Consider the following 25,315-nt stretch of genomic DNA (forward strand, 5'->3'; position numbering starts at 1 on the left):
TGGTATCTCCACACCATGTTCTTACGCAAATACGCACATGGATATAATCACACATCCGCACACACGTGCACACATATGCATGCCCTCAGATACCTACATATCCATGCATGGGGCATACAGCAGTACACCCTTCCACACACACACACACACACACACACACCTCACTCGGGCGTGCCTACCTTTCACATGTGGACACATGTATCAGATTTGCACACAGAGCTACAGTCCCACCTGGAAACATCCAAGCACACATATTCCCTTCCTTACATACAGGTTAAAAGCATGTTCTTTTCTCCATTTTCTTTTGCTCACATACCTACACTTTAAAATCTCTCCTGCACGCACACATTCTCTCCTACAGGCATATCCACTCTTGCACACCCTCTGTCACACACCTACGTATAGACGGAACTACTTTCTGTCCTCCTTCCTCTTCCCCATCTCTTTCTCTTTCATACCCACCCACACAGTAATTCTAGCTTCTCTCCTCCCTCCCTCTCTCTCTCTCACCCACACAGTTTGTTTCCTGGTTCCCCACAGGCTGGGCTATAGCCACTTTTCTAGCACATGTACTCATCAGGCAGGCAGTAGCTTACCTGGTGCCAATCCCCAGGACCCCCTCCATGTGTCCCACCTCCACTTGTGACAGCCCCAGCGCAAGATCCGCACAGGGCCAGAGGGATTCTCTGCAGACCCTGAGGCCCACCAGAGGGATGGGAGCAGCCAGGGAGGGTTTGCCCCCCGTCACCTGACCTCCTGCATGCTGAGCCCACCCGCTGGGGACAGGGTATGTCCCAAGCACAGGCCACCTGCAGCTCTGGGTTTCACAGGTCCTCTGCTGGGGTGGGCTCACATCAGCACACTTCTAGCTTCCTCTAGCAGAAATCTAAACACAGAACCTTGATATGAAAGACAAATGAAAGTGGAACCACCCTTCACCCTGGTTGAAGGGGTGGGGTACTTGGAACCCAGGGAAACTTTGGTGAAAACCCAGGCCAACGCTTTTCCAAGTGTAGTTTTTTTTTTTCAAAATTGGTGGGAGTGTGAAGGGTGCTTGTTATCAGTACTGTTTCCAAGCCCACTGGCTCCTCACCACTGGGAGGGTGTGCTAGAATGTGGGCGTCTCGACCGGTACCAGCATCCGCACTTGACTCTGAGGCACACTGACCACTGCCATGGGGCTCTGCTAGCCCAATCTGAATGGCATTTAGTTCAATGAAAAGATGGGGAACTGAGACCCAGGAGCCGCACAGCCTCCCTGCCCTGGCTGCTCCTGACCCACCCGTTAAGCCCGGGGATGGCCCCAGGCCAGCGGGGAGGTGGCAAGCTTCCTCGGTCCCCATCTGTCTGAGTCCTGTCAAGGTAGACAGTTATGCTAGTCACCAGGGCTGAGAAGGGGGAGGGAAGATGGGCCTGAGGGGTACTGCATCTGGGTCAGAAAGGAAAGGGGCTGGGGAGGTGGGGATGGTATCAGTTCTGGGGACAGAATCACAAAGACACATTTAAGACAGGGGTGGTTGGTGGGAATTGAGAAAAAAGATGGGGAGACAGGAAGAACTGGGTGAAATGAAAGCAGAGGATTTTAGGGACTGACCTGGAGATACAAAAAAGGAGGAGGAAACAGAGAGGCACAACGAGGTAGCAGAGTGCGGCACAAGGGAAGAAAGCGGGAGAACAGGGGGACCGCCGGGATCCCTGGGCCGAGCCCGCAGGGAAGGGAGTCGCCCCACGGGGGGGGGGGGGGGCGGGGGGGGGCGGCGGGCGGGGCGGCGCTAGGGCCCCGGGGAGCGGGCGGCAGGAGCGCGGCTGGCCCTCCCGCCCGCCCAGCCCTCCCGGCTCCCGGCTCCGGGTCCCCGAGCAGCCCGCTAGGAGGTGGTGGCGGCGGCGGCGGCGGCGACGCGGAGGGGGCGCCCGGGGCGGAGCAGGGACGGCGGGGGTCTCGGGGCGGGGCGCACTGACCGACGCGGCCAGGTGCACAGAGGCGGCGGCGCCGGTGAGCTCGGGGACCGCGCGCGGCGGCAGGAGGTGAGTGAGGGGCGCTGGCGGGGCAGGGGTGCCGGCGCCCGGCGAGCCTCGCCCCTTCCCACCTGTGCTGTTCCCCGCGCCGCCCAGGTGGAGGTGGTACATCTGGGCTCCGGTCCCCGCGCACAGGGTGACCTTGGCCGAGTCGCTGCTACACGGTGGACCTCAGTTTCCCCATCTGTACGGTGGCGGGGGGGGGGGGGGGGGGAAGTGCTGGGGAAAGCTGGAATCTCTCGAGCAGCCCCGGAGCGGGAGGACGCCACGACGCGGGGAAGCTACTTCCCGGGGCTGCGCGGGGGGCCCGGCGCTCGAGCCCCAACCCGCGAGCGCCTCGGGGGGCCGGCGCAGCCCGGGCTGACGGGTGGGCACCCGCCGGAGGGCTCTGCGGGCCGCTAGCCGGCTCCGGGAAAGGCGGGCCGGGCTCGCGCCGGGGTGACCAACATGGGCGCCCGTGGGGTGGCAGAACGGCGTGTGCTGGCCTCGCGTCCCCCTTGCCGCGGGCGGGGCGGCGGCGCCGGGCTCTGGCGGGGCGGGCGACGCATGCGGGACGCGGCACCTTCCGACCGCGGGGAGCACGGGCCGAGCCCCCTGGGCAGATCGAGGCCCTTCCTGAGCGCCTAGGGGCAGAGGAGGAACTGTCCTAAGGGCTCTACGGCAGAGTCGCACAACACCCTGACTGCTACCCCGTTTGCAAGGTGAGAGCCATGGAGGTGAAGTGAGGGGAGGGTGGGGCTCCTTCCGAAGCCCTACACTGCGGAATCAGGGGCTCTAAGCAACCCCTGACAAGACCTCTCTGAGGACTCTGGGGCAAGGGTCTCCCTTTCTCCCTACCGCCACCCCCAAGTTATGGGCTTACTCTGGATTGGGACAGGGACCCCCGAGTTCCTGGTCTCGGTTGTCTACAAGGAACAAGAGTGAGCAGGGAAGCACCAGACACCCCACTCCCCACCCTATCCTGAGTGACAAGTGACACTGGAATAAACCAACTTGCTGTGTGATCTGGACGCAAGCCCTGTCCTTGCTGGCTTCCAGTGACAGAGTGGGCAGAGGACCCCCGAGGGGACAACTGCATTGGAGACAGCAGGGACTGGGTGGGTGAAGGGGGCAGTCTGAGGGTGCCCCGCCCCTGTCATGATGCAAGGCCTAGGATGAGAGCAGATGCTGATCAGAGGGACTAGGGTATGCTGGGGTAAGAGACTGGAAGTCTTGCTGGTGCCCACCAGCCTGTCACCAACCCCATGCCTGCCCCCCCCATCCTGTGCTGGGGGGCAGAGCCACAAACAAACCTCGGTATTACCTCAGGCAGTGGGATGGGGCTCCTTGAGGGAGTTGAAAATACCCTTTGGAGTGGGGTCCCCTCCTTCTGTCTCTATGTGAGATCTTGGTTTGGCTCTTCCTCCTCTCTGGTCCTCAATTTCCCCATCTGTACAACAAGGGGAATGGACTAGAATCACTGTAGTTTGATATTCAGAGAACTTCCGAAAGGCAAGGTTTTTGCTGCCGTGCTGCCCCAGCTCCCACTTTTTTCAGGGTGGCCCCCACTTTGCAAGCTGTGGGCTAGCTCCCCCCATCTCCCAAGCTAGCACCTAAATTAAGCTGTGGTTGGAATCAGCACTTATGGTTAAAAATAAGACCTTTAACCCCTTCCCTCTCTTATTGGCTGTTGCCCTTCCCCTAAGGTGAAAAAAAGGACAAAACCCTGTGGCATTCAGGTGCCCACTCCCTAGCTGATCCCCAGCTTCTTCAGTCAGCATTTTATCTACTCTCCCCATTCTAGAGTCAGGGAGACTGAGGCTGGGGAGGGGATGAGCTCTGCCCCGGGTAGTTCTGTGAGTAGAAGGCAGCAGAGCCCCCCCTCCTTAGGACAGAGCAGCTCCTTGATAAGGGAGGGGGCCCAGTGACAGAGGACCATCTGGAGAGATGGGAGAAGCACAGGAGGAACAGTCTCTATGTGTCCTTTTCCCCCTATCTCCATGGTTGACACATGTCACCCTGAGCCTAGGAGTCCCTCCACCTGCCGCGCTGCTGTCCCATGGGCCTGGCCTGGGAGGCACCTTTTCCTTCAGGGCAGCTCCCAGGCTTCCAGACATGAGCTCATCAGAGCTGCTGATGCCAGGAAGGGAGGGACCGAGGCCGGGAAGCAGGCAGGGCTGCCCAGCTCGGGGCACTGCAGGCCCCCAGGGAAGTGGAAAGGTGCCTCCATTGTGGAGGATTTGTAGGCTCTGGCCCTCACTGTTGTGTGGAGGCAGGGACAAGCTTGGCCAGCAGAGGGTCAACGGGGGTGGGGATGAGGATGGCCAAGTGCCCTCGGCTGCAGGGCAGGGACCTGGGTGTTAAGCTGATCTCTGCTGCTTGCTTGCTGTGTGACCTTGGGTGAAACCCTTGCTCTTTATGGACCTCAGTGTCCCTGGCTAGCTACAGGATGAGGTGGGTCCTTAGGCACTAGGGTTACAGTAATGAACAAGAGAGATGGATCCCTGTCCTCAAGGAGCTTGCATTTTGATTGGAGAAATAGACAAGAAAAAGGAGGGCAGAGAAAAACACAAAATATTTTCAGATAGAATATATATATATATATGCCATGCTGCTAAGATGGAGAACAATTTGGAGGGGATACTTTGTGTTGGTGGTTAAGGAAGGCCTCTCTTACTCCATTGGAGTGGAGACCTGAATATTATTTGGAAGAGTGGTCATGGCTGGCTTCATGGAGGAGGCATGTCCAGGACCTGGGTCTAGAAGAATGAGAGGGATTTGGTTGGGAGGAAGGGTATTTCAGAGGACAATAAATGGTTTAAACTAGGAGCTGGGGTGGGAGTACGGTTGGGGGCGGCCATTGGCTATAGATTATGAAAATGCCTTCATCCCCCATGGCTTCAGGCTGCAGACCCAAAGGAGCCCCAGGCCTGTGATCTGGTCAGAGGAGTGGCTGGGCTTTGCTGAGTTAGGCCTGCGTGTATGTGTGTGAGCTCATAGTCCTTTGTGAACTGTCCCTGGACACTGGGGCTCAGTCTCTACCTAGTGTGGCCAGAGGAGGAATCAGTGTGGGGACAGCCTCCAGGGCCTGTAATTCCAGAGGCTTACAAAAGCCCTCTCTCTCCAGAATGAAATCTTAACCAACTGGCCACTGCCTGAAATTCCACCATCCTAGCTTCATCTTTTCCACTTGGTGAGGCAGGATAGTATAGGTCTGTGGCAACCCTCTACTCCCCCGCTCAGCCTCCCAGGCCCACTGCAGGTGAAGCAAAGTTCAGTCTACTCCTGTGTGACCAGCTTCCTGCGTGGCTAACCCGCAGATTCTGTGGCTGGACCCCTGGGTCCTCCTGGCTAGCTGGGAGATCTGAAGCATATTATATAACCTCTCTGGGCTTGCGTTTCCTCATCTATAAATAGAAATAATAATAAACCCTATCTTTACTGTTGTTTTGAAGTTAAATGATGATAAATGCTAAAAGAGATAACTCTTACTTCTTAAATAGTATTGTCGTGTTTTGATCTGTTAAAATAGCAAGGCTTTGAGGAGATGGACCCTAGCTCAAGACTCACATCTTGAGCTTTTTGATGTTTGGCCAGGAACAGGTTTTGATGGCGGGAGGATGGGCACAGCGCAGTGGGAAAGGGCCTGGACTGCACTTCAGGAACAAATACTTGAACCTCTAGTCTTAGCTAACTGGCTGGTGGTCTGGGACAAATCATTTGTTTCCTCTGGGGCTCAGGCTTCGGTTCTGAGCTGTGATGAAATGGGGTAGGAAGGATGTGAGAGGATCATGGAAGTGAAAGATCTCAGCAGACACTAAAAACTTGGGGCCAGCTAGGAAAGGGCAGGCTAGATGAGCCCCACAGACAAGAGAGTAGGCTGACCTGAGACTCACACATCTAATCTTCTGGAATAAAATCTCTTGGAGACTAAGAGTGTTCGAGAGATAAAAACCAAAGTTCTTGAAAAAAAGTTAATATTTATGGTTACTTACTATGTGCCAAGGGTATCCTAAGTTCTTTACATGTCAACAACTCCATGAAGTAAGTGCTGTTATTATCAACATTTTACAGATGGGAAACTTCGGCACAGAGAGGTTAAGTGAGCTTCCCAAGGTCACACAGCTGGTAAGTGGCTAGATTCAAACCCAGGCAGTTTGGCTCCAGAGCCTGTGAGCTTAACTTCTGCACAATCTCTTCTACTTTAGATGGTGTGCCAGAAGCTCAGAGAGGCCAGGCCACCTGCTTAAGAACACACAGCATTCCTCTTTGATCTTCTTCACCTCTATCCCTCAGGTCTTGGAAAGAGGAACCTGAGGTCTGGAGTCTGGGGTTCTGAGGTTGGCCCCTGAGCCAGCTCAGCCTTTTTTCTCCCTACCCCCCTCCTCCCCTGGGAGTAGGTCAGGGAGGATCAAGCGTACCCTGGGAGGGCTGTGGGCACGGAGGCTCTGCCAGGGCCTGGCGAGTGGTATCATTAGTGTCATAGAGCTTGAGCGGATCCCAAGAGCTTGAGTTGTAATGAACTCCTATGGAGTCTGGCATGCCTCCCCTCACTGTACAGATGGGGGAAACTGAGGTCAGAGGGTCCAGGGACCAGCCCAAGTTCACACAGGTAGGAGGTGCTCTTTCTCCCCAGCCCTCCTGCCCTGCCTTATGGGATGCTTAGTACTTGTGGGCTCCATGAGGCAATGGGACTTGGGGACACTCCCCCTGATCCCCAAGGTGGCCCTGGTCTCAGCCAGGACATGATTCCTGATACGGGGCCCTTTGGGAGGGTACATGGAGTTGGGGGGAGGGCGCTGACAAAAAATAGACTGTCACGCGCATGGGGAACAAGTATGCCACCACCCAGCGGGCTCCAGTTGGCTCCCCCAGGCCCGGCTGCCCGGCCCCACTCAGGGCTCCCGCTGGGGGCTCCGCCCACCCACCCTGGCACTGGGCCTGAGGCTGAATGCTCTCCCTCCTCCACCCCTGCCCAGCCGCCAGGCAGATGGCGCTCTCACTGAGCCTGGGTGGGCCCGAAGCTCAGCCGTAGGTTTAAGCTGTGCCCGTGGGAGCTGGTGTCAGCACACGCTGGCTGTGTGATCTTGAGTGAGGCTCTTTCCCTCTCTGGGCCTCAAACACACCAGAGTAATGCTACCGCTGAAAGCTCTTGACCGCTTCCAAAGTCTTTGCCAGATTCCATGGCTCCTTTTAACCCAGCGGCCCGCGCTGGAGACCCACCTCAGAGCGCGATGTGCCCTGCGAAGCCCACTCAGCTGGAGGGTAGCGGAGCAGAGGACTGGACCCAGAGAATCTTGCAAACCCCGGTCCCGTACAACTTCTTCAGGGTGAGCAGGGCCAGAAACCACGGAGGTAGGAGGCTTTGCAGTACTGATGTGAGCCGTGTTTTTATCCATTTATTCCTTCATTCAGTCGACAAAGGTTTACTGAGCCCCAGCCATGGCCTACGCACAGAGGCAGGGACAGAACAGAGGAATGACAGCCAAGGTCCCTGCCCTTCAGGGCTGCTTACTGTCGTCAGTCAGTGCAGACTGACGCTTAGAAAAATATGATGGAATTACAGATCTAATGAGAGTTTAGAGGAGAGGCAGAGGAATGTGACCTCCGAGGGCAGGCAGCCCTCCCTGAGACCCAGAAACAGACCTGAAGGGTGAGAAGTGTGGTCAGAAAGGGACAACCCAGGGGGTAAGGAAGAAAGCATTCTAGGCTTTCTAAGCAGCAGCCGATGCCAAGGCCCTGGGGTTAGGAGGTGCTTGGGCCCTGTCTGAGCGCTTGAAGGAGGGCCAGCAAGGCTGGAGGGTAGGGCGGTGAGGCACCATGGTGGGGGAGGGGGGGCTGCAGCGGGGAAACACGGGCAGTGGGGCTGGTCACGCAAGGCCTGGAGCCTGCGAAGGGGTTTGAGATCCATCCTGGGAAGGAGGAGTGGCTCCCAGGGCTGGTCTGGGAGGCGGTCTTGCCTTCCTCTCTTCTTTCCCTTGGATCTGCACCCTGATAGAGCTGCCACGGGGTCCTTCCGCACTCCCCCAGCCTCCTTACCCAACGTCTGGATCTTTGTTTGCAGTTTAATGGCCACTTGATGCACCCCACCTTCCAGGAGGTTCTGGTGGTCCATCAGGCCTCAAATGCAGGCTGGTGAGGGCATGTTCTTAGCTACTCACTCGGTTGAGTGCCTCTGTTCAGGATAGTCCTTACTTCCTTTTATTCCTGTGAGAGCCTGTGGACCCAAGGAGGTTTGGCCTGTGGCTGAATGAAGGCCTGCCCCAGGACTGCCTACCACTGCCTGTCACTGTCACCTGTCCCCTCCCCACACCAAGCAGCACCATTCAACTCCAAAGCCCCTTAGGGCCAAACCCTAGGAGGAGTCGGGGGGCCTGTATTCTGAGCCCAGGTCCGCTGTGTGCTCTTGGGCACATCCCTTCTCCTCTCTGGGCCTCAGCCTCTCCATCTGTCTTGTAGGGAAATACTCTAGTTTTCTGTGCTCAGTGTCTGGCCCATGCATACACTATCAGTATCCCCTGGAAGCTTCTTAGAAAGGCAGACTCTCAGGCCTCACCCTCAGCCTCCTGCATCTGAATCTGCATTTTAACAACATCCCCGAACAATGACATTACGTGTACGTTAGAGTTGGAGAGGCCCTGTTCTAGGTCGGCCACTTTTAAACTTAAACATTTTTTTTAAATTAAAAGCTATAGAAGCTTCCTCTCTCTCTGAAGTTTTACATACGAAACGCATAAGAGGGGAACCACCCACTCTATATTTATTCATCGCATGAATAGGGAGAGGGAGGAGTGTGGAGGGGTGGTTGAGGCCTGGGCGTATTAGGATGGGCATCGGAAGGGAGGAGGAAAAGATAACAGGAAGAGGGTGGGGGTGGTGCCGCATCTTCTCAGCCTTCTTCCTTTTCCCTGGAGAGCTCCTGGCAGGTGCCTCGAAAAGCATTTTCAGCTCTGACATCCAGGGTCCTTTGTCTCACGGGTTTGGAAAGATGGCCTTGGAGGGAAGGCACTTGACCGTCCGCAGCCTAGCAACCTCGTTCCCTGCTTGTTCCCATCTTGGTGTCCTGTTCTCTTCCCTGTGGAATTCCTGCAAGGGTAGCCAGGGCTATTCTCAGCGCGACAGAAGAGTGAGGAGAGAACATGCTGGTGCATTATTTATGGCTCTGAGTCAACAGGATTACACTCAAAGCTCCAAGAGCACCACCTTCCCTGGATGGCCGTCATTGTCACTGCCTTGGCAGATGGGGGGGGGGCACTTCCCATTCCCCATAACCCATCCCTTCTGGCCCTGACCATTCCTGCTCAGAGCCTCCAGCCTCCAAGCTGGGAAATGGGTCATGAAATAGAATGGTACGCTAGGACTAGGACAGAGTTGCTTTGGAGATATCATTTCATTTCTGCGTTCATTCAGCACGTATTTATTGAGCACGTATTACACGCAGTAGGTGTGGGTACACAGGTGAATGAGACAGAATCCCTGCCTTCCAGAATCTCCCACTTGAGCCTGTGAGTTCATGGTGCTGTGTCCTCGCAGGAGCATCCATGCCAGGCCTGATGCTGGGTGCTTTGCACATCTGAGACCTAGTCCTCACAATCACCCTGCAGAGTAGGGATCACCCTTTACAAAGCGGGGAGCTGGGCATAGCATTTATAAGACGCGCTCAAGGTAGTGATCTGCTCAGCTGGCGTTTGAATCCAGGTTGACTGGAACAAAGGATCACTTTGGATCAAATGGTAGCATGAAATGTTAGGAATTTGGGGAGCCCCTGCACTGCCCAGTGAGAGGGATATTATGGCTAGCAGGAACTTAACTGCGGTTGTCCTGTTCTCAGTGAACCCTGAGTTACTGGAGAAGTCATGTGTGTCCAGAGTTTTTGTAAGCCTACAGGGGAAGGACAGGTACTCTGTGGGCCAGAAGTCAGAGCCATTGGGGGTGAGGTGACAAGGCCCCGGGGTGGCACCTCCCATGAAGCTGAGCCGAGGTCTCTGGCTGCATCCTGGGAGATCCTGGCCAGGCTCCTTGGTCTCTCTCTGCTTCGGTTGTTTAGTCAGTAATCTAGTGTAGCAACCCCTGCCCTGCTTCTCTCTCTGATGGATGTGAAGGTGCTGGTAAGACTATAAAAGCATGCATACCAAGGGATGGCTCACTACGTAAGTAAATATATTTTCTTAAGTGTATTTTTTGTTAACATTATGGGGTCTTACTATGTACCACACTATGTTCCAGCATTTTCCCATACGTTAATTCACTTATAAACACATTAATAAAAGCATGCGCTCTAAAGCCCAGTGGGTCCCCAGCTTGGCAGTGCTCCAGAACCCCTCAGGGGGGACTGTTAAGGTGGGTAATCGTGGTCCGGGGCCGGGGTGGAGCCCAGGAATGTGCATTTGGGACACACTCCCTGAGGGATCCTAGAGCACCTGCAGGTTTCTGCTCTGGGCCAGAGAGGGGATGGGACTTGCTCGAGGCCTCACGATGAGTTGGGGACCAGACTGAAACTAAAAGCCAGACCTCCTGCTCCCTGTCTGGCCCTTTGCTCCTACTCATCAGCTGCTCCACCCCCCCCTCCCCGCAGCAACCTGAAGGGATGAAGCCGGGGGCGAGGATTATGACATGCAGTGATGCTGGTGGCAGCTGGTTAACATTTACAGTGCTGCGCAAGGCATTTTACACGGCTTTGCCATTTAATCACAGTATGGGTAGAAAAGGGGACATTCTCCACAAGGACAAGACGCACTGGCACATTTGAGTATCAGGCGGTAGATTTTTACGTATCCCTGGAAAGAGGAAACCATGGCCGAGGGGCAGAGAGGCTGGAGAGGCGAATTTGGAGTCACGCCCGCAGCACATGTAACATTCTACAGTAGCATGTGCCCTCCAGGCAAGGGCTGTGTGGTCGCTTAGTTCCCTGCAGACAGGGCAGGCCGGCGGGCGAGAAATGCACCTGCCACAGGGTGTATGCCGGCTGCATGCGCGCCTGGGCCGCTCGGCCCCCCGAGGACCTGTGCGTCTCGCTTGCGTACGTGCATGTGCTCAGGGCATACACATTCGCACGTAGGCTCTGCCCCTCTGTGGGTGTGCAGGCCAGCCTCCGGGTACTGCAGGTGTGAAGCAAGCACCACCTTCGTGTGTTGGTGTGCGCGCAGAGGAGGAGGTGCTGCTGCAGGCGAGGCTCTGGGCAGCACTGAGAAGCTACTGAGAATGTGTGTGTGTTGCAGGGTGTGTGTGCGTGTGCACGTGTGGGTGTGCGCGTGCGCAAATGGCTGTGATGCAGGGGGATCCCTAAGATCCAGAAGGGCAGTAGGAGAAGGGCCATTAGAGAACTCGGTTTCTTCATCCGTGCCCCACCTCCACCTTACGTGCACCATCCTCAGACGGGCCAGGTGCGAGCCTGCCTCAGGACCTTAACACCAGCTCTTCCCTCTGCCTGGTTTCTCGTTTCCTGGACATGCACAGGCCTCACTCCCTCACCTGCTTCGCTTCTTTACTCAGGCGTGACTTCTTCGGGACTTTGATTACCGTATTTACTTTGCAGACCCCCCACCCCCACCCCATGCAGTCAGTATAAGTCTTGTCCCTGCTTTATCTCTTTCTTTAACATTTGTCTTCTGACTTACTGGTGTCATTACTCATATATTTATTATCTTGCCCCCCTACTCGAATGCAAGCAGGGATCTTTGTTACTCTTCGTGGCTGTGAACGGTGCCTGGCCCTTAGTTGGGGTGCAATAAATATCGGGTGAATGAATGAGTCCATGCACCACCTATATTTCCTTATTTCCTTTAAAGTGTTTAACTTTCATTACTGAAATATCTACTTTTCCCTAAGCAGTAATATGCCCTTCACAGGTTTGATGTGTTCATTATACTCCTTTGCCACTACACGTGTGAAACTTACCTATTACAATTTCAGGTCTCAGGGTCCCACTTAAATCCTTTGGCTTCCACTAGAGGTGTGGGGGCACCATACTCTAGGAATCACTGTTCCAGTCCAATCCCTTCTTTCAACACATGGACAAATAAGCCCAAACAGGGTCAGGAACTAGTCCAATGTCTCACCCAAACTGTGATAGGACAGATACTGGGGCCAAATATCCTGGCCTCTAGTCTTCTGTTCTTTTGCAGTGTGAGGGACAAGGGGCGGGTGGGGCTGGGTGGTCCTGCTGGAGGGGAGCCAGATAGGCCTGGTCCCTGGGGGCATGGCAGGGTCGGCAGCCTCCAGAATGCCCCAGGCCGCGGTACCCTGTAGGGCGGTGCGCCGAGAGGTGGGAGCCAGCCTGGGCGGCACCTTGCCTCCTAGCACTCTTGGACCAGAGGGGCCTGGGTACTCACATCTAGCAAGGGGCAGACCTGGGGTTCAAACCTGGTTCTCTCTGCTGCAGCACGTTGGCTAGAGATTGACGCTGGGGTGCCCTTGCAGAGAGGATGCTGGGGGAGGGGGGGTCTGAGTGAGGGGAAGTTGGGCTGTGCCTGGCTGAGCACAAGAGCGAGACCAGACCCAGAGAGGGCCAGAGAAAGGAGGAAGAGAGACAGACAGAGCCTGAGCCCCGCAGAGTTATGCAGAGGTGGGTTTGTGCAAACGGCTGAGTTAAGTCCCCCTCAGGCGTGCATAGTACTTTATACTGTAGGAACCATTTCCACATCTCATTTACCCTGCGGTGACTCTGCAAAGCAGGTATTATCCTCCCTGTTGCGCTGATAAGGAAGGCGAGGCCCGGAGAGGTGAGGTGATTTACTAAAGGTAGCCCGCAAGTGGTACAGGATGCCTGGTTGAACAGGGCATGGGAGGAGAACAGGCGGCGCCTCGGGCTGGACTTGGTCGAGGAAGGCTTTCTGGGAAGGGCAGGTGGGCTGAACGGACGTGCGAGTGAGAGGCAGGAGCGGAGACCGCGTACCACTAACTGGCCAAATAACCTTGGCAAAACCCCCAAACCTTCCTGAGCCTGTTTTCTCATCTGTCAAGTGGGTATAACGGCACCCCCAGGCCACAGCTTGCAAAGAGAAAATGAAGCAACATAATAACATAATGATAATACTTAAACCGAATGCCTGGAACTTAAGAAGTTCCCAGTAAACAGCAGCTTGAGTGATAGAAGTGAAGTGTGTCCCGCCCTTGACACGTTTGCCCTCCGAAGTCATCCCCCCGACCAAGGGATTCCCAGAGCCTTCTTGGGCAGATGTGAGCAAGCCTGAGACCTGAGAGAGTTGGCATGGCCCAGGGAGCCGCCAGGGACAGGCAGCCTCCCGGGCACAGGCAGCCTCCTGAGGACCAGCAGCCTCCAGGGGACCGGCAGCCTCCAGGGTGAGGCAGCCTCCAGGGACAGGCAGCCTCCAGGGAGAGGCAGCCTCCAGGGTCAGGCAACCTCGGGGACAGGCAGCCTCCAGGGGACAGGCAGCCTCCAGGGTCAGGCAGCCTCCTGAGTCCGGCAGCCTCCAGGGACAGGCAGTGGTCCCCCAGGGCCAGGGACTCTGCGGGCGCTCAGGCTGCCTGCGCTGTTTACCCCGGGCCCGCCAGGACTCTGCCGGCCGTCATTATCATTCCTCCTGCGTTCTTTCTCCGGGGCTATTTATTTTTCTGTGAGGAAGGAATGTGGGGAATTTACCACAGGGCGCTGGCCTTCACTTTCGCTGCAGCGGCCTCTTCTGTAAGAGGGAAGCGGCCCAGACAGATGGCTGAGGAGGCCGAGCGGAGGCGGAGGAGGGTCCGGGCCGAGTGCGCGGCCCAGTCGGGGATGGTGGGACGGTTATGTAACCCACCCGGAGGCCCCGGGCTGGTACCACGGTGCCACTGGTCCCCGGGCATGTGCCACGTAATGTACACAGCTCCGGTGGCACCCTCCCTGGAACACCCCACTCACCCTCAGTCTCGGGGCCAGCCCAAGGGCTGTGTTCTTCTCAGAGGTTCCTTCCTCTCCAGCTGGTCTTGATTTGGGGTAGGGGCGATGGAGGGGAATGGGGTGGGGATTGCCTTGAGCCTTCTGGCCTCTGCTGGGCTGGCCCTGTTGCTTGGAATGCCTCCACAGCTCCATCTTTCAAGACCTAGCGTAGATGCCACCCCCTCCAGGAAGCCTTCCAGGATTCCTTTATCCTAATTAATCTCTCTTTTAGGCCCTTTATTCTCTCGGTGCTTAATGGAATATTCTGCCTCTTAGGTCTAACACTGTGATTTGAGGTTTCATCTCCCTCTTCACCCACAGACCCATGTTGCTTCCTCCCTTCTTCCTTCTCCCCTCTTCTTCTAGGAAGTATCCTCTAGATCTCTGATCTAGAATCTAGATGAATCTGAGATCTAGAGGTACCTAGAAGTTGTCTCCCAGGACGAATGGTGGGGCAAAGTGTGAAGGTGGATTTGGATTGTGGGAGGGCTCATCCTTCAGTCATTAATTTCCTCCCCACTTACTGAGCGAGTGCCGGCCTCTGCTGAGTGTGGGGGCATTTAGAGAGCATGGAGACCTGGCCAAGAGAAAGGGCTGCATCTTTGTGGAGGGCCCAGCGTGCCAGGCCCTGGGCTGGGTGCTGGAGCCCGAGCCCCAGAGATGGACTAGGCCCACCTACACCCCCGGCAGCGGCAGTTTAGGGGAAGCCATCTCTCCCCACACTGGCTCCCCACCTTTTGTCTCCTGGATGAAACATTCTGTCTAGAAGGGCAGGGTGTGGCAGTCCTTTCTGTACTCCCGAGGCTCCCAGGGCTGGGGTGATGGAGGCTGGTGCAACAGGAGAGGACTTGGCTGGCAGGCCTGGCTTACCAGGGCTGGACTGGGAAGTGGAGGCCCAAGTCTGAGTGTGGTTCTCTGTGAACCAGTCCTTTCCAGTTTGCTGTGCACCTGGGGCTGAGCCTGCCTCTCTCTGGGTCACCATGTTCAAGTCCCTGGAAATCTAATTGTAGATTAGTGTTTAGGCCAGCAGAGCAGGCAGGAGAAAGGTGGTGGCTCCTGGTCCTTGGCAGAGAAGGACCCTACAGCAGAGGCCTAGTGATGAGCAGGGCTTGTGGCCTAAAGGGATGCTGCTCGCTAAGGCCCACGCCGACTTGAGAGCCCTCTTCTTAGGTTCCCCCCAACCCACCCACCTGCCTGATCCTAACCCACTTCCAGCAGAGAGACCAGGAGTTGGGCCAGGCCTGCTTCCCCTCAGGCCTTGGCTCCTAAACTTTCTCAACCCATTGTTTCCTCTGACCCCCTTCTGCTCTGAGGCCCCGGGGCCAGCTTGAGCAGGGGTGGAGCATTGATCTTAGGAGTCTGGATGGATTGATGAGGGCTTCCTGGAAGAAATGGCAGTTGGGCTGGGCCTGGAACAGTGGTTGGGGAAAATGAGCTCTTCAGAAGGAGGGGGGCCCAGGCTTGGAATCAGACTCCCAACTCCAACTCTGCTCTGCCTGCCCCCTGCTGGCTGTGAGACCTGGGGTGAGCTCTCTAATTCTGTGGGTCTCTTTTCCCTCAACACAGGCCAGGGAGCCTCCCTTATGAGTTACTGTGAGGTTTCAATGAGAAAATACATGCTCACCCCTTTGCTTAGCAGCAGCTGGTGCTCCTCACATGTTGGCTATTGTCATCCTCATTGAATTCATTGTTATTCTGCAAGCACGCGTGGAAGGTGTTGGGGATAGGGGAGAATACAGAAAGGAAGCCTTTGAGGCCCCTGCCCTAGTGGGGGGGGGGGGCGCTCCTGCCATGTGGGTGGGGGGGAAATAAGACCTAGACCGTGATTGCTGCGGAACAAGACCTTGGGAGGAGGCAGTGTGGCCCATAGGATGGGCCCTGGACCGGGCGCTGGGCCACCCTGTTTGAATTCCAGCTCTGCCTCCGTCTAGCTGTGCGGCCTTGAGCAAGTCACTTCACCCCTCCGAGCCCGTGTCTCCTCTAACATGGATATGAGGGTACTGCTGACCACAAGGGTTGTTACAAATGAAGCAAGGACCTGGCATGTGGTGAGCATGCCCTGAAGGGTAATCCTCACTCATATGAAGAATGTGCAAAGCGATGAGGGTATTACGAAGTGGTGCAGATAAAATGCTGGTGAGGCTTTTCGGAGGGAATAGTGGCATTCAAGTTAGGTGGGCAGGCTGGGGTATGTAGAAAGGATGGGGGCCGGGTTCCACAGAGAGGGGTCGGGGGCAGACCACACAGGGGAGGCGGGAACTCACAGGGGGCGTGTGGGAAGCACGAACCATTGGGTTTTCTCTGGCCGCTGGTGAGGGCACAGAGAGCGGGTTAGCCAGCTCTCGGGCAGGCTGTGGTGTCAGGGGCCCTGAATGCCAGGCTGAGGACTAGCTGCTGGATCGTCCACGTCCTGGGGAGGCAGGAGAGAGAAGTGAGCGGAGCCAGGCCGAGGAAGATGAATCTGGCAGCATGGGGCGGGTGGATTGGCGGAGGAGAGACTGGGGGCGGAGGGGCCATTTAGAAAAACTGTTGCAAAATCGGTTTTCCTGATAAAGAGCGGGGCTGAGTCATCTGTGGAGGAGAGCAGTCTCGTCCAGCTCCTCCGTTGCCTTCGAAGTGGGATTTTCCTCTCTTTGTCGGCGGGGCAATTGGCTGCCTTTCCCAGAGGCTTTGAAACCGAGGCCGGCTCAGCATCCAGGGGGAAGCTGGGCTGCAGGGAGGACCCAGCTGCAGTGAGTAAGAGGAGAGCGCGGCAGTGCCTTTGTGGTTTGGGGTGTGTGACTTAGGGCATATGGCCTCCCTCTCTGGTCTCAGTTCCCCTCTGGGCATCAAGAGAAGAAGCATGTGATGCCTTCTGCCAGCCTGTTAGTGGCAAGGCTGGAGCTAGGTCTGGGGCTCCCCATTTCTGTCCTTATGCATCGCCCATGTCCTGGCAGTCCTCCTCACCTTAGTATGAAGTATTCTCCTGAGAGGAGGGCTGGCAGCCTGCTGAGATTCAGTCAGGTTGCGCTCCCTGGGACTTTGGTGTGGATGGAGAACTCCCTAGGGAATGGAGGCTGTGTCATTTCCTCCTTGCAGCCGGGAGGATATGGGGCAGGGGATGGCAAGGCGGCCAGGCCATTACTCAGGCCCAGTTCATCTTCCTGCCCCCAGCCGAGCCAGAGGTTATGCAGCGGCCAGCCATTGGTTCCTTCCTGACCCCGGCAGAGGGGCAGTTTACCCAGCCTGTTTACCTGTCCCATTGCCAAGACTCCCAGGCGGCCACAATGGGCTGCCTCCAGCCAGTCTCTAGTCCCACCTCTGGCTCCCTGTCCCACTCCACCCTACATGGGGCCTGGGCACTCCCATTGACGGCAGCCGTGTGAAGAAGCATTTCCTTGAATTCTCTCCCTGTCCTGACCTTCTGCTCTGGCCTCCCTTCCCCTGCCCCACCTCCTTCCTTCAGTTCCTCCGTCCAGACAGGCCTGATGGTCAGCAGACCAGGCAACTGCCTACAGGGGTAATCGGGGTGGGAGAAAGGGCTTATCCTTGCCTAAGCACAACTGGAACTCAGGTATCCTGACTCCTGATACCATGCTCTTTCCACTCCACTGGGCTTTCATCTCCTAGCAGTCATTTCTACCGTAGTAAGAATGAGTTCTATCAGTTCTTCTCCTGAGAGGAAGAAGGGAAAGAATGCATGGGTTGTTCTAGGCAGCTGAGAGGGGAGAGGGCACTGCTGGGGACATGGACCATGAGACAAAGAAACAGGCTGTTCTGCAGAGCCTCGTCCAAGAGCTCTGGAATTTCTATTGGTGTCCGTCCCTCCAAAGTCTGGGTCTAGAAGGCAAAATGGTTAGGAAATGAGACTCAGCAGCCAGACTTAGAGTTTTGCATCCCAGCTCTGCTACTTGCAAGTTGTATGGCCTTGGACAGGTCTCTCTGAGCTCCCCTTTAATTTGCAAACTGGGGAGAATAGTAGTGCTGACCTCTCAGAGTTTGGGGGAAGAACTGAGGGGGCTGATGCGTGTAAAGTGCACAGCGCGGCCCCTGCACGATTGCAGGATCCAATGTAGTCCTCACTCTGCCAGCTGAACTTGGGGCTTCTTGTCTTCCTGCCTGCTTAGGGAGTTAGCCCTGTTGGACCCAGGTCTCCTGAGCCCGGGCAGCTCTTCCTTGTGTCTGCCCTCACCTCTTCCTCTCTTGAACGCCTGTCTTCGGAGCTCCTGATCCATTGTCCAGAGCAGATCTTTCAAGGGCCAGCACCCCGCCCTGAAAAGAGGGGGCATTCTGGCTTACACAGGCACAGGCCCCAGCCGTGCAGAGGGGGGACTCGGTCGAGGTACCGGCATCAGGGAGCACCATCTTGGTCCTGGCTGGCTGGGGCATGGCCAGGGGCACCAATTCCTGAGTCTGGGGGATGTTGGACAGAACCACCTCCCCTGGTGCCCTGAAGTGTGGGACTGTGGGTTGCCTGTGGCTGGCCCAGCCCCCCTTCTCTCAGCTTTGTTTGTGAGGGTGGCAGAAATCGGCTGAATTGCTGGCAGGGTCTTGCCCAAGCCTCCTGCCGGATTCCTTTTCCGTGGAGTCACTGCGGGCTGGGGGTGGGGGCCCAGGAGCTCCCTCGGAGGCAGGGCTCTCTCACCCCTTGGCCTTTTCCCCTGCCCTCTTCTTGTCTCAGAACAGCAGTGGGGGGTTGGGGGGGGGGGTCCAAGCCCAGCTGGGGGTCAGCAGACAGAGTCCTGGCCCAGAGGCCTACTCTGCCACTCTTTCCCTCTTGCAGCCTCCCAGGCTCATTTAGCCCCCGAGAGCCCTTCATGCTCTGACATTTTGAGCATTTTCAAAACCCATGGCCTTTAGAACCAGTCTGGGGATAGGATGGAAGCAGAGAAGCAAGGAGAAAAACAGGCAAGTGCAGGGAATTGGAAGGTCTGGATTATTCAACCCTTGAGGGACCTTCTGAGAGCCTTACACTGTGGGAATGTGTTTCCCAGAAAGCCTGTTGCTCTCCGGAGTCGTGCAGAGCCAGCGGGGAGCCAGCCCCACTACTTTCTGGCTCTGTGACCTTGGGCAACTCACTGTACCTCTCCGAGCCTTGGTTTTCTCATCACTACAAAGTGGATAATAGTTCATGTTCCGTAGCGTTGTTGTGGGAATTAAATAAGACAATATGTTTAATCAATGTTAGCAATTGTGTCATAAGAAACCCTGGTGGGACGACGGACGTGTATCCTGACCACGCCCCAGGGGGATGTGATTTGTGTCTGTGAATCTCTGCAGGGCTCTCAGGTTGGAAAGAAAAAGCTTTTTATCTATGTGTCAATATACGTGGCAGTAGAGGTTGGGAGTTAATGTAAGGAGTAACTTTATAGCAAAGGAGCGTTCATTAGTGAAAGGCAGCTCTTTAGGGCCGTGAGCTCCCTGTCAGTGGGGTGTGTAAACAGAGGCTTGTAACTCAGGGGCGTGGTCTTAGGGACACGGGAATTATGGGGGCAGTCGGACCCAGTGGCAGCCATCCCCGAGACTCTGAGGCTGTGTGGTTGGGGGCAGTAATCCCTGCCTCTCCACGATGCTGGAATCCCCTGCAGGTGTGACCTTAAGAGAGTCACATTCCCCCTCAGGATCCTGATCTTGGGAGTGAATCTCCCTTGCCAGAAGAGGCTCTGACCCCTTCCAGGGACGAGAGTAGGGTCACCACTGAGCAGCTCCTCCCCGGGGAGCATGAGCCCTCTGCGCTGTCCCCTGGGCCTCATGACAATGCATGACCTCATTGCAGCCTCTCAACCCTAACGGCAGTGCGTTTATCACTTCTCCTCAGTTAAGGAAACTGGCTCCGAGAGGTGTGCTGACTTGCCAAGGTCACACAAGCAGCAAACAGCAGAGCCCAGATTCAGGCCAGGAGTCCTGGTTTCTAAGCAGAGCAGAGGAGACAAGCATTGCATGAGCCCGGCAAACCTCTCAGGTCCCTCCTGTGTGGCCGGTTCGCCCCTACCTGAGACCCCACCCCTGGGCAGCAGCCTGGCCAAACCCACAAATCCTTCATCTTTTACAGAGGGGGGGATCCAGGCAGGAGAGGAGCCCTACCAGGAGGGAACAAGTGTCGGGGTGCACGGGGCAGGCTCTTCTGGACAGGTGGGCACAGGTGTATGGGGGTGCGAAGCCAGATCTTGATGGGAGGATGGGAGGAGGAGGTGGGGACCAGAGAGCTTCTGCTATGTGTGGGCCTCCCTGCTGACCCTAGTGTGACTCTCTGGGCCTCAGTTTCCTCATCTATACAATGGGGGTGGTGTTCAAATGGCTCCTTTGTAAGGGCCCTTCCAGCTCTGGGAGTCCATGAATTCTGAGCCTCGCTGGCAGGATGCCTGGAAAGACTGTCCCTGGAGACCCATTCAGCATGTCATGGCCAGTGCTAATGAGGGCATGGTAGGAGGGAGGGCAGGGTCAGATTCCTCAAGAACTAATTAGCTTCCCACAGTAGAGAGGGGCGGGGGGAGGATGACAGGGAAGAATTTTCCCAGCCACTGACTGAGCTGTTAGCCGTGGACACAGGCTATCTCATCCATCTGTCCACCGGTCCTTTCGTTCATTCGTTGTTCAATAAGCATAAATTGAGCACCAACGGTGTACCAGCTGGGCACCGGGGATATAGAGAGAAGTGGTTGCCTACAGTGAACTTACAGATTAACAGGGGTCTGACACCAGCCTGATCACCGACCTCAGGCCCCAGACTCCACAGCCCTCGACTGAACCCGCCCCCCACCACTGATTCTGTCTTCTGTACATCCCAAAGGGACCTTTTGGGACAAATGGGCAACTTGAGCTTGGGTTGTGAACCCAGAGAGAACTGGTTTTGACCCCGGCCTTGCCGCTGTTTGTTGTGTGACTGTGGATGAGTTACTTAAAAGCCTCTGGACCTCATTTTCCACTTCTGTAAAACAGAGACGGGCAATGTTTGTCTCCCAGTGTCCTTGTGAGGACAATATCAAGTAATGCAATGTTCTAGGATAGTCGCTGCTGAATTTAGCCCAATGCCTTACTGTCATGATATTAAAATATGAGAATTTAAAAACGATTATTTAAATAAAAGTAAGAAGAAACTCTGCGAGAAGAAACTGGTCACAGTTGTTACTGATTTGTGGTAGGGGTGCTCAGGGGTGCAGGGACATTTTTTAGTAAATACTTTTTGCTTTTTTAAATTTTTGAATTTTTAGGCCATGTGAATGCATGACCTATTCTAAAAAGAGGAAGTGTTACTGTTAGTGTTAGCAAATGATCACACTGTGAGTTTGAAAGTGTAAAGGGCCCCAAGACAGGCACATAGAAAATGTCCTGGGGGTTCATTCATGCCTTCAGTAATGCCTACTGGGTGCCCACTTTATGCCAAGCACTATTCTAGAGGCCAGGAACAGCAGGATGACCAGTCAAACAAGGTTATTGCCCCCTTAGAGCTTATATTCTAGGTGGGGTGATTGATGATAAACAAGGAAACGATAATTCCAAATTATGGTGAATGCCATGAAGAAAATATAACAAAGAGATGGTGGGATAGGAGGGGGGAGGACTTATTACAGAAGAAGATCCCTCCAGAGAGTCCCACATGGCAAGAAGGAAGCAATATCGAATGCCAACCAGAGAAAAGAGCAAGTGTAAAGGTCCTGGGGCAGGAAAAAAACTTGGCATTTTCAAGGAATTGAAAGGATGCCAGCAGGGCAGAGCCTAGTGAGTGGAGAAGGGTGGTAGGGGATGAGTCAGGGTATAGTGGGCCTCTACTGCTAGGATGAGGTGTGCTTGCTGAGTTTGATAAAGTGCAGTATTGACAACCTTCAGGGGGAAGCCAAATGAGGGGCCAGTTTATCCTGAAAGGGTAATCAGGGGAGGTTTTACACAGGTGGTGGCATTTGAGTTGGGCCATGATTGTTGGGTCAGGGATCTTTATGAGGAGAGGGAATTCCAGGAAACAGTGAGTAAAGATCAAATTCCAGAGGAAAAGATCATCGGTAGGAGGGACACGGTGGCCATCTGTCTGTCTCTGTACCCGTGTGGCTCAGCATTCCCATTTGCTAACTGGACCTCTGTCCCTCCCTACAGCCTTGGGCCCGAGCACTAGCCTCACTGAGAGAGATCTGAAAGAGGCGAAGGCCCGGAGTCAGCAGATCGCAGCCCAGCTGACCACCCCTCCCAGCTCCAGCTCCCGCGGCGTCCAGCTCTTCAACAGGCGGCGGCAGAGGGTGAACGAGTTCACCTTGGAGAACCACGGCCGGAGGGGACAGAAGCCCAGCCAGGAGTCCCTCCGAGTGCCCCCTGCCAGCCCCACAGGCTATGCCTCAGGGCTCAGCTTGAGTCCCACCTCACTCCCTGAACCAGGCCCTCCGAGGAACGCCGACAGCCAGAGCCCTGACGTAGGGGTCCCTGCTCACAGCATGGAGGGATGCTCGGAGAAGGCCAACTTGCTGCGGCACCTGGAGAAGGTGGCCAGCGAGGAGGAGGAGGTACCCCTGGTGGTTTATTTGAAGGAGAACGCAGCCCTGCTGACGGCCAACGGACTGCACCTGTCCCAGAACCGAGAAGCCCAGCAGAGCCCAGCAAGCCCGCCGACGGCTGAGGTCCACAGCCCGGCTGCAGATGTCAACAAAAACGTTTCCTCACTCAGTGCCACCCTCATCGTGCCAGCCTCTAACAGCACCCACAGCCTGCCGGCCACAGACAACAACCAGAACCCCCCGGCACCTGTCACCCCACAGAGCCTGCCGCTTCCAAACAGCGAGCAGCCCTCGGAGGCACAGCTCCCTCCCAATGGCACGGTGTCAGATCCCAAACCCGGCACCCTGTGTTCCGGCGGGCAGCCCCCGGAGCCGGCTGCGGAGGTGAGATGCAGCACGCTCCTAATTGATAAGGTGTCAGCTCCACCTACCACCACCAGCACCTTCTCCAAAGAAACGACTCCCCTCTCCAGCTCCGGGACCCCAGCCCCAGATTTCATGTCCAGCTCCCTGCTCATCGATATACAGCCCAGTGCCCCAGCGGTGTCAGCAGAACAAGAGACGTCTGGGTGGGCGGCCACGCCCACGCCCGCCAAGCTATACAGTGAGGTCCACTTCACACTGGCCAAGCCCCCATCAGTGGTCAACAGGACCGCCAGACCCTTCGGGATCCAGGCGCCAGGGAGCACCAGCCAGATGGAGCGGAGCCCCATGGTAGAGAGACGACATCTCGGGGAGAAGGCCCTGGCTCCCCAGCCCTCCAGCATGGCAGACAGGAGCCCTCGGCCACAGAGACACATGATGTCCCATAGCCCCATGGTGGAAAGGAGGTCTGTGGCACAGCGAAGCCCTGCCTTGGAGAGACGCCCCTTGGGGAACTTCACCCCACCCCCCACCTATGCCGAGACCTTGTCCACGGCCCCCCTGGCTTCCCGGGTTAGGTCTCCCCCGTCCTACTCTGCCCTTTACCCCAGCTCTGACCCCAAGCCTTCTCCTCTGAAGGGCCAGGCAGTTCCTGCCAGCAAGACGGGCATTTTGGAGGAGTCGATGGCCCGCAGGGGCAGCCGGAAATCCATGTTCACCTTCGTGGAGAAGCCCAAGGTGACCCCAAATCCAGACCTGCTGGATCTGGTACAGACGGCCGATGAGAAGCGGAGGCAGAGGGACCAGGGGGAGGCAGGCGTGGAGGACGAGCCCTTCGCGCTGGGGGCCGAGGCCTCCAACTTTCAGCAGGAGTCAGCACCCCGGGACAGGGCCGGCCCTGCGGCGGCCGAGGAGATCCTCCCGGAGTGGGCCTCGTGCCTCAAGTCACCGCGCATCCAGGCCAAGCCCAAGCCCAAGCCCAACCAGAACCTGTCCGAGGCCTCCGGGAAGGGGGCTGAGCTCTACGCCCGCCGCCAGTCCCGGATGGAGAAGTATGTCATCGAGTCCTCGGGCCACACCGAACTGGCCCGCTGCCCTTCGCCCACCATGTCCCTGCCTTCATCCTGGAAATATTCCACCAATGCTCCTGGCGCCTTCCGAGTGGCATCCCGGAGCCCAGCTCGGACCCCGCCCGCCTCCCTCTACCACGGCTACCTGCCTGAGAACGGGGTCCTGCGCCCTGAGCCCACCAAGCAGCCGGCCTACCAGCTGCGGCCCTCGCTCTTCGTCCTCTCGCCCATCAAGGAGCCTGTCAAGCCCTCACCGAGAGCCGCCTCTCCTGCCAAGCCGAGCTCCCTGGACCTGGTGCCCAGCCTCCCCAAGGGGGCCCTCCCGGCATCCCCGGCCCTGCCTCGGCCCTCCCGCTCCTCACCGGGCCTCTACAGTTCCCCCGGCCAGGACGGCCTCCAGCCCACAGCCGTGAGCCCGACCTACAGCAGTGATATCTCCCCCGTGTCGCCCTCCAGGGCGTGGTCTCCCCGCGCCAGGCAGGCCCCCAGGCCCTCCTTCTCCACCCGGAATGCTGGGATCGAGGCTCAGGTGTGGAAGCCTTCCTTCTGCTTCAAGTAGAGGACCCCGCAGGGATCCCACTGCCTGGCAGGACCCCCTCTCTGAGGGCTGGATGGACAGCAGATGTGGCTGGAAATGGCACCGAGCTGAGGAGGGTCAGGAGTATGGGGCCTCGGGGCTCAAAGGGTGATGCTGCCACCAGCTAGCTTTGTGACTCTGGCCAAGTCACCTCCGCTCTCTGGGCTGTGGCTGCGCAAGGGTCATTAGACTCCATGTCTGAGGGATCTGCCGTCCCATACCGGGCCGGGGGGAGGGTCACGAAGCGAGAACTCCCTCAGCAGGCCGAAGTGAGGCTGGGGGGCTTCCTCGGGCCTTTGTGAGCTGTAGGGATGCCAGCGTCTTGCTGGGGAATGGCCTAGAAGGGGACCCCAACATGGGCTTCTGGAACAAAGAGAGCCGGCCAGTGCCTCCGTGTAGCCAGCCAGCCAAGGGTCCGCCTTCTCAGCCGCCCCAGCTCCTGGCATCCTTCCGCCTGTCGCTGGCTTCTTACCTGCACTGGTCTGTCTCCTCCACCTCTGCCTTCTGGACACCGTTTCCTCTCCGCTGCTTCAGAGAGCTTCGCCTCGGCCGCCACGTTTTCTCCTCTCGCGGGTTCTTCCGCTGGATGAGGACTCAGCCCGCCACGGCTGTCTGACGCTTTCCTTCCTGCCCCTCTGCTGCCCTGCCTCCCTGTCCTCTCCAAACACCTGGCTGCACTTTGGGGACCAGACCTCGGTCCCGGTTCCACCTGGCTGGCCCTCCATGTGCTGGGGCGTGCGAGGTCCCAGGGAGTCCCCGAGAGGAGGGGGGCCCCGTAGAAGGAGGTGCAGGTGCGGGCGTGCAGTGAGAGAGGCCCCGGCAGTGTATCCATCGGCTAGCTTGGCTTCAGCCTCAGCCGAGATCTGCCCCGTGAAAGCAGCTCTCTCTGTGCAATGGAGGGGGCCACGGGGAGAGAGGCCGGAGAGGGGTGTGTGGCCCCATCCCAGCCTCCCCTTTGCTGGGTGAGTCTGGCCAA

General features: G+C 56.9%; 1 protein-coding gene across 2 annotated transcripts in view; it reads left to right on the top strand.

Annotated features, from left to right (window-relative positions):
* Positions 1 to 1,940: 1,940 nt before the first annotated feature.
* LOC118006602 (synaptopodin-like) overlaps positions 1,941 to 25,315 on the top strand; it is a 30,381-nt gene continuing 7,006 nt past the window's right edge. Inside the window, exons 1-2 of one of the 2 annotated variants that reach the window (XM_034999312.1) lie at positions 1,941 to 2,025; positions 21,938 to 24,291. In XM_034999312.1, coding sequence (XP_034855203.1) covers positions 22,270 to 24,291 — 2,022 coding nt within the window. In that variant the 5' untranslated portion in view covers positions 1,941 to 2,025; positions 21,938 to 22,269. Of the gene's footprint in view, positions 2,026 to 16,582; positions 16,603 to 21,937; positions 24,292 to 25,315 lie in introns of those variants that run through there. The other variant, XM_034999313.1, reaches the window with a different exon arrangement.

The sequence above is a fragment of the Mirounga leonina genome, unplaced genomic scaffold, assembly GCF_011800145.1.
Source record: "Mirounga leonina isolate KUSES-001 unplaced genomic scaffold, KU_Mleo_1.0 Mir_98, whole genome shotgun sequence".
In the NCBI taxonomy this organism is placed as follows: domain Eukaryota; kingdom Metazoa; phylum Chordata; class Mammalia; order Carnivora; family Phocidae; genus Mirounga; species Mirounga leonina.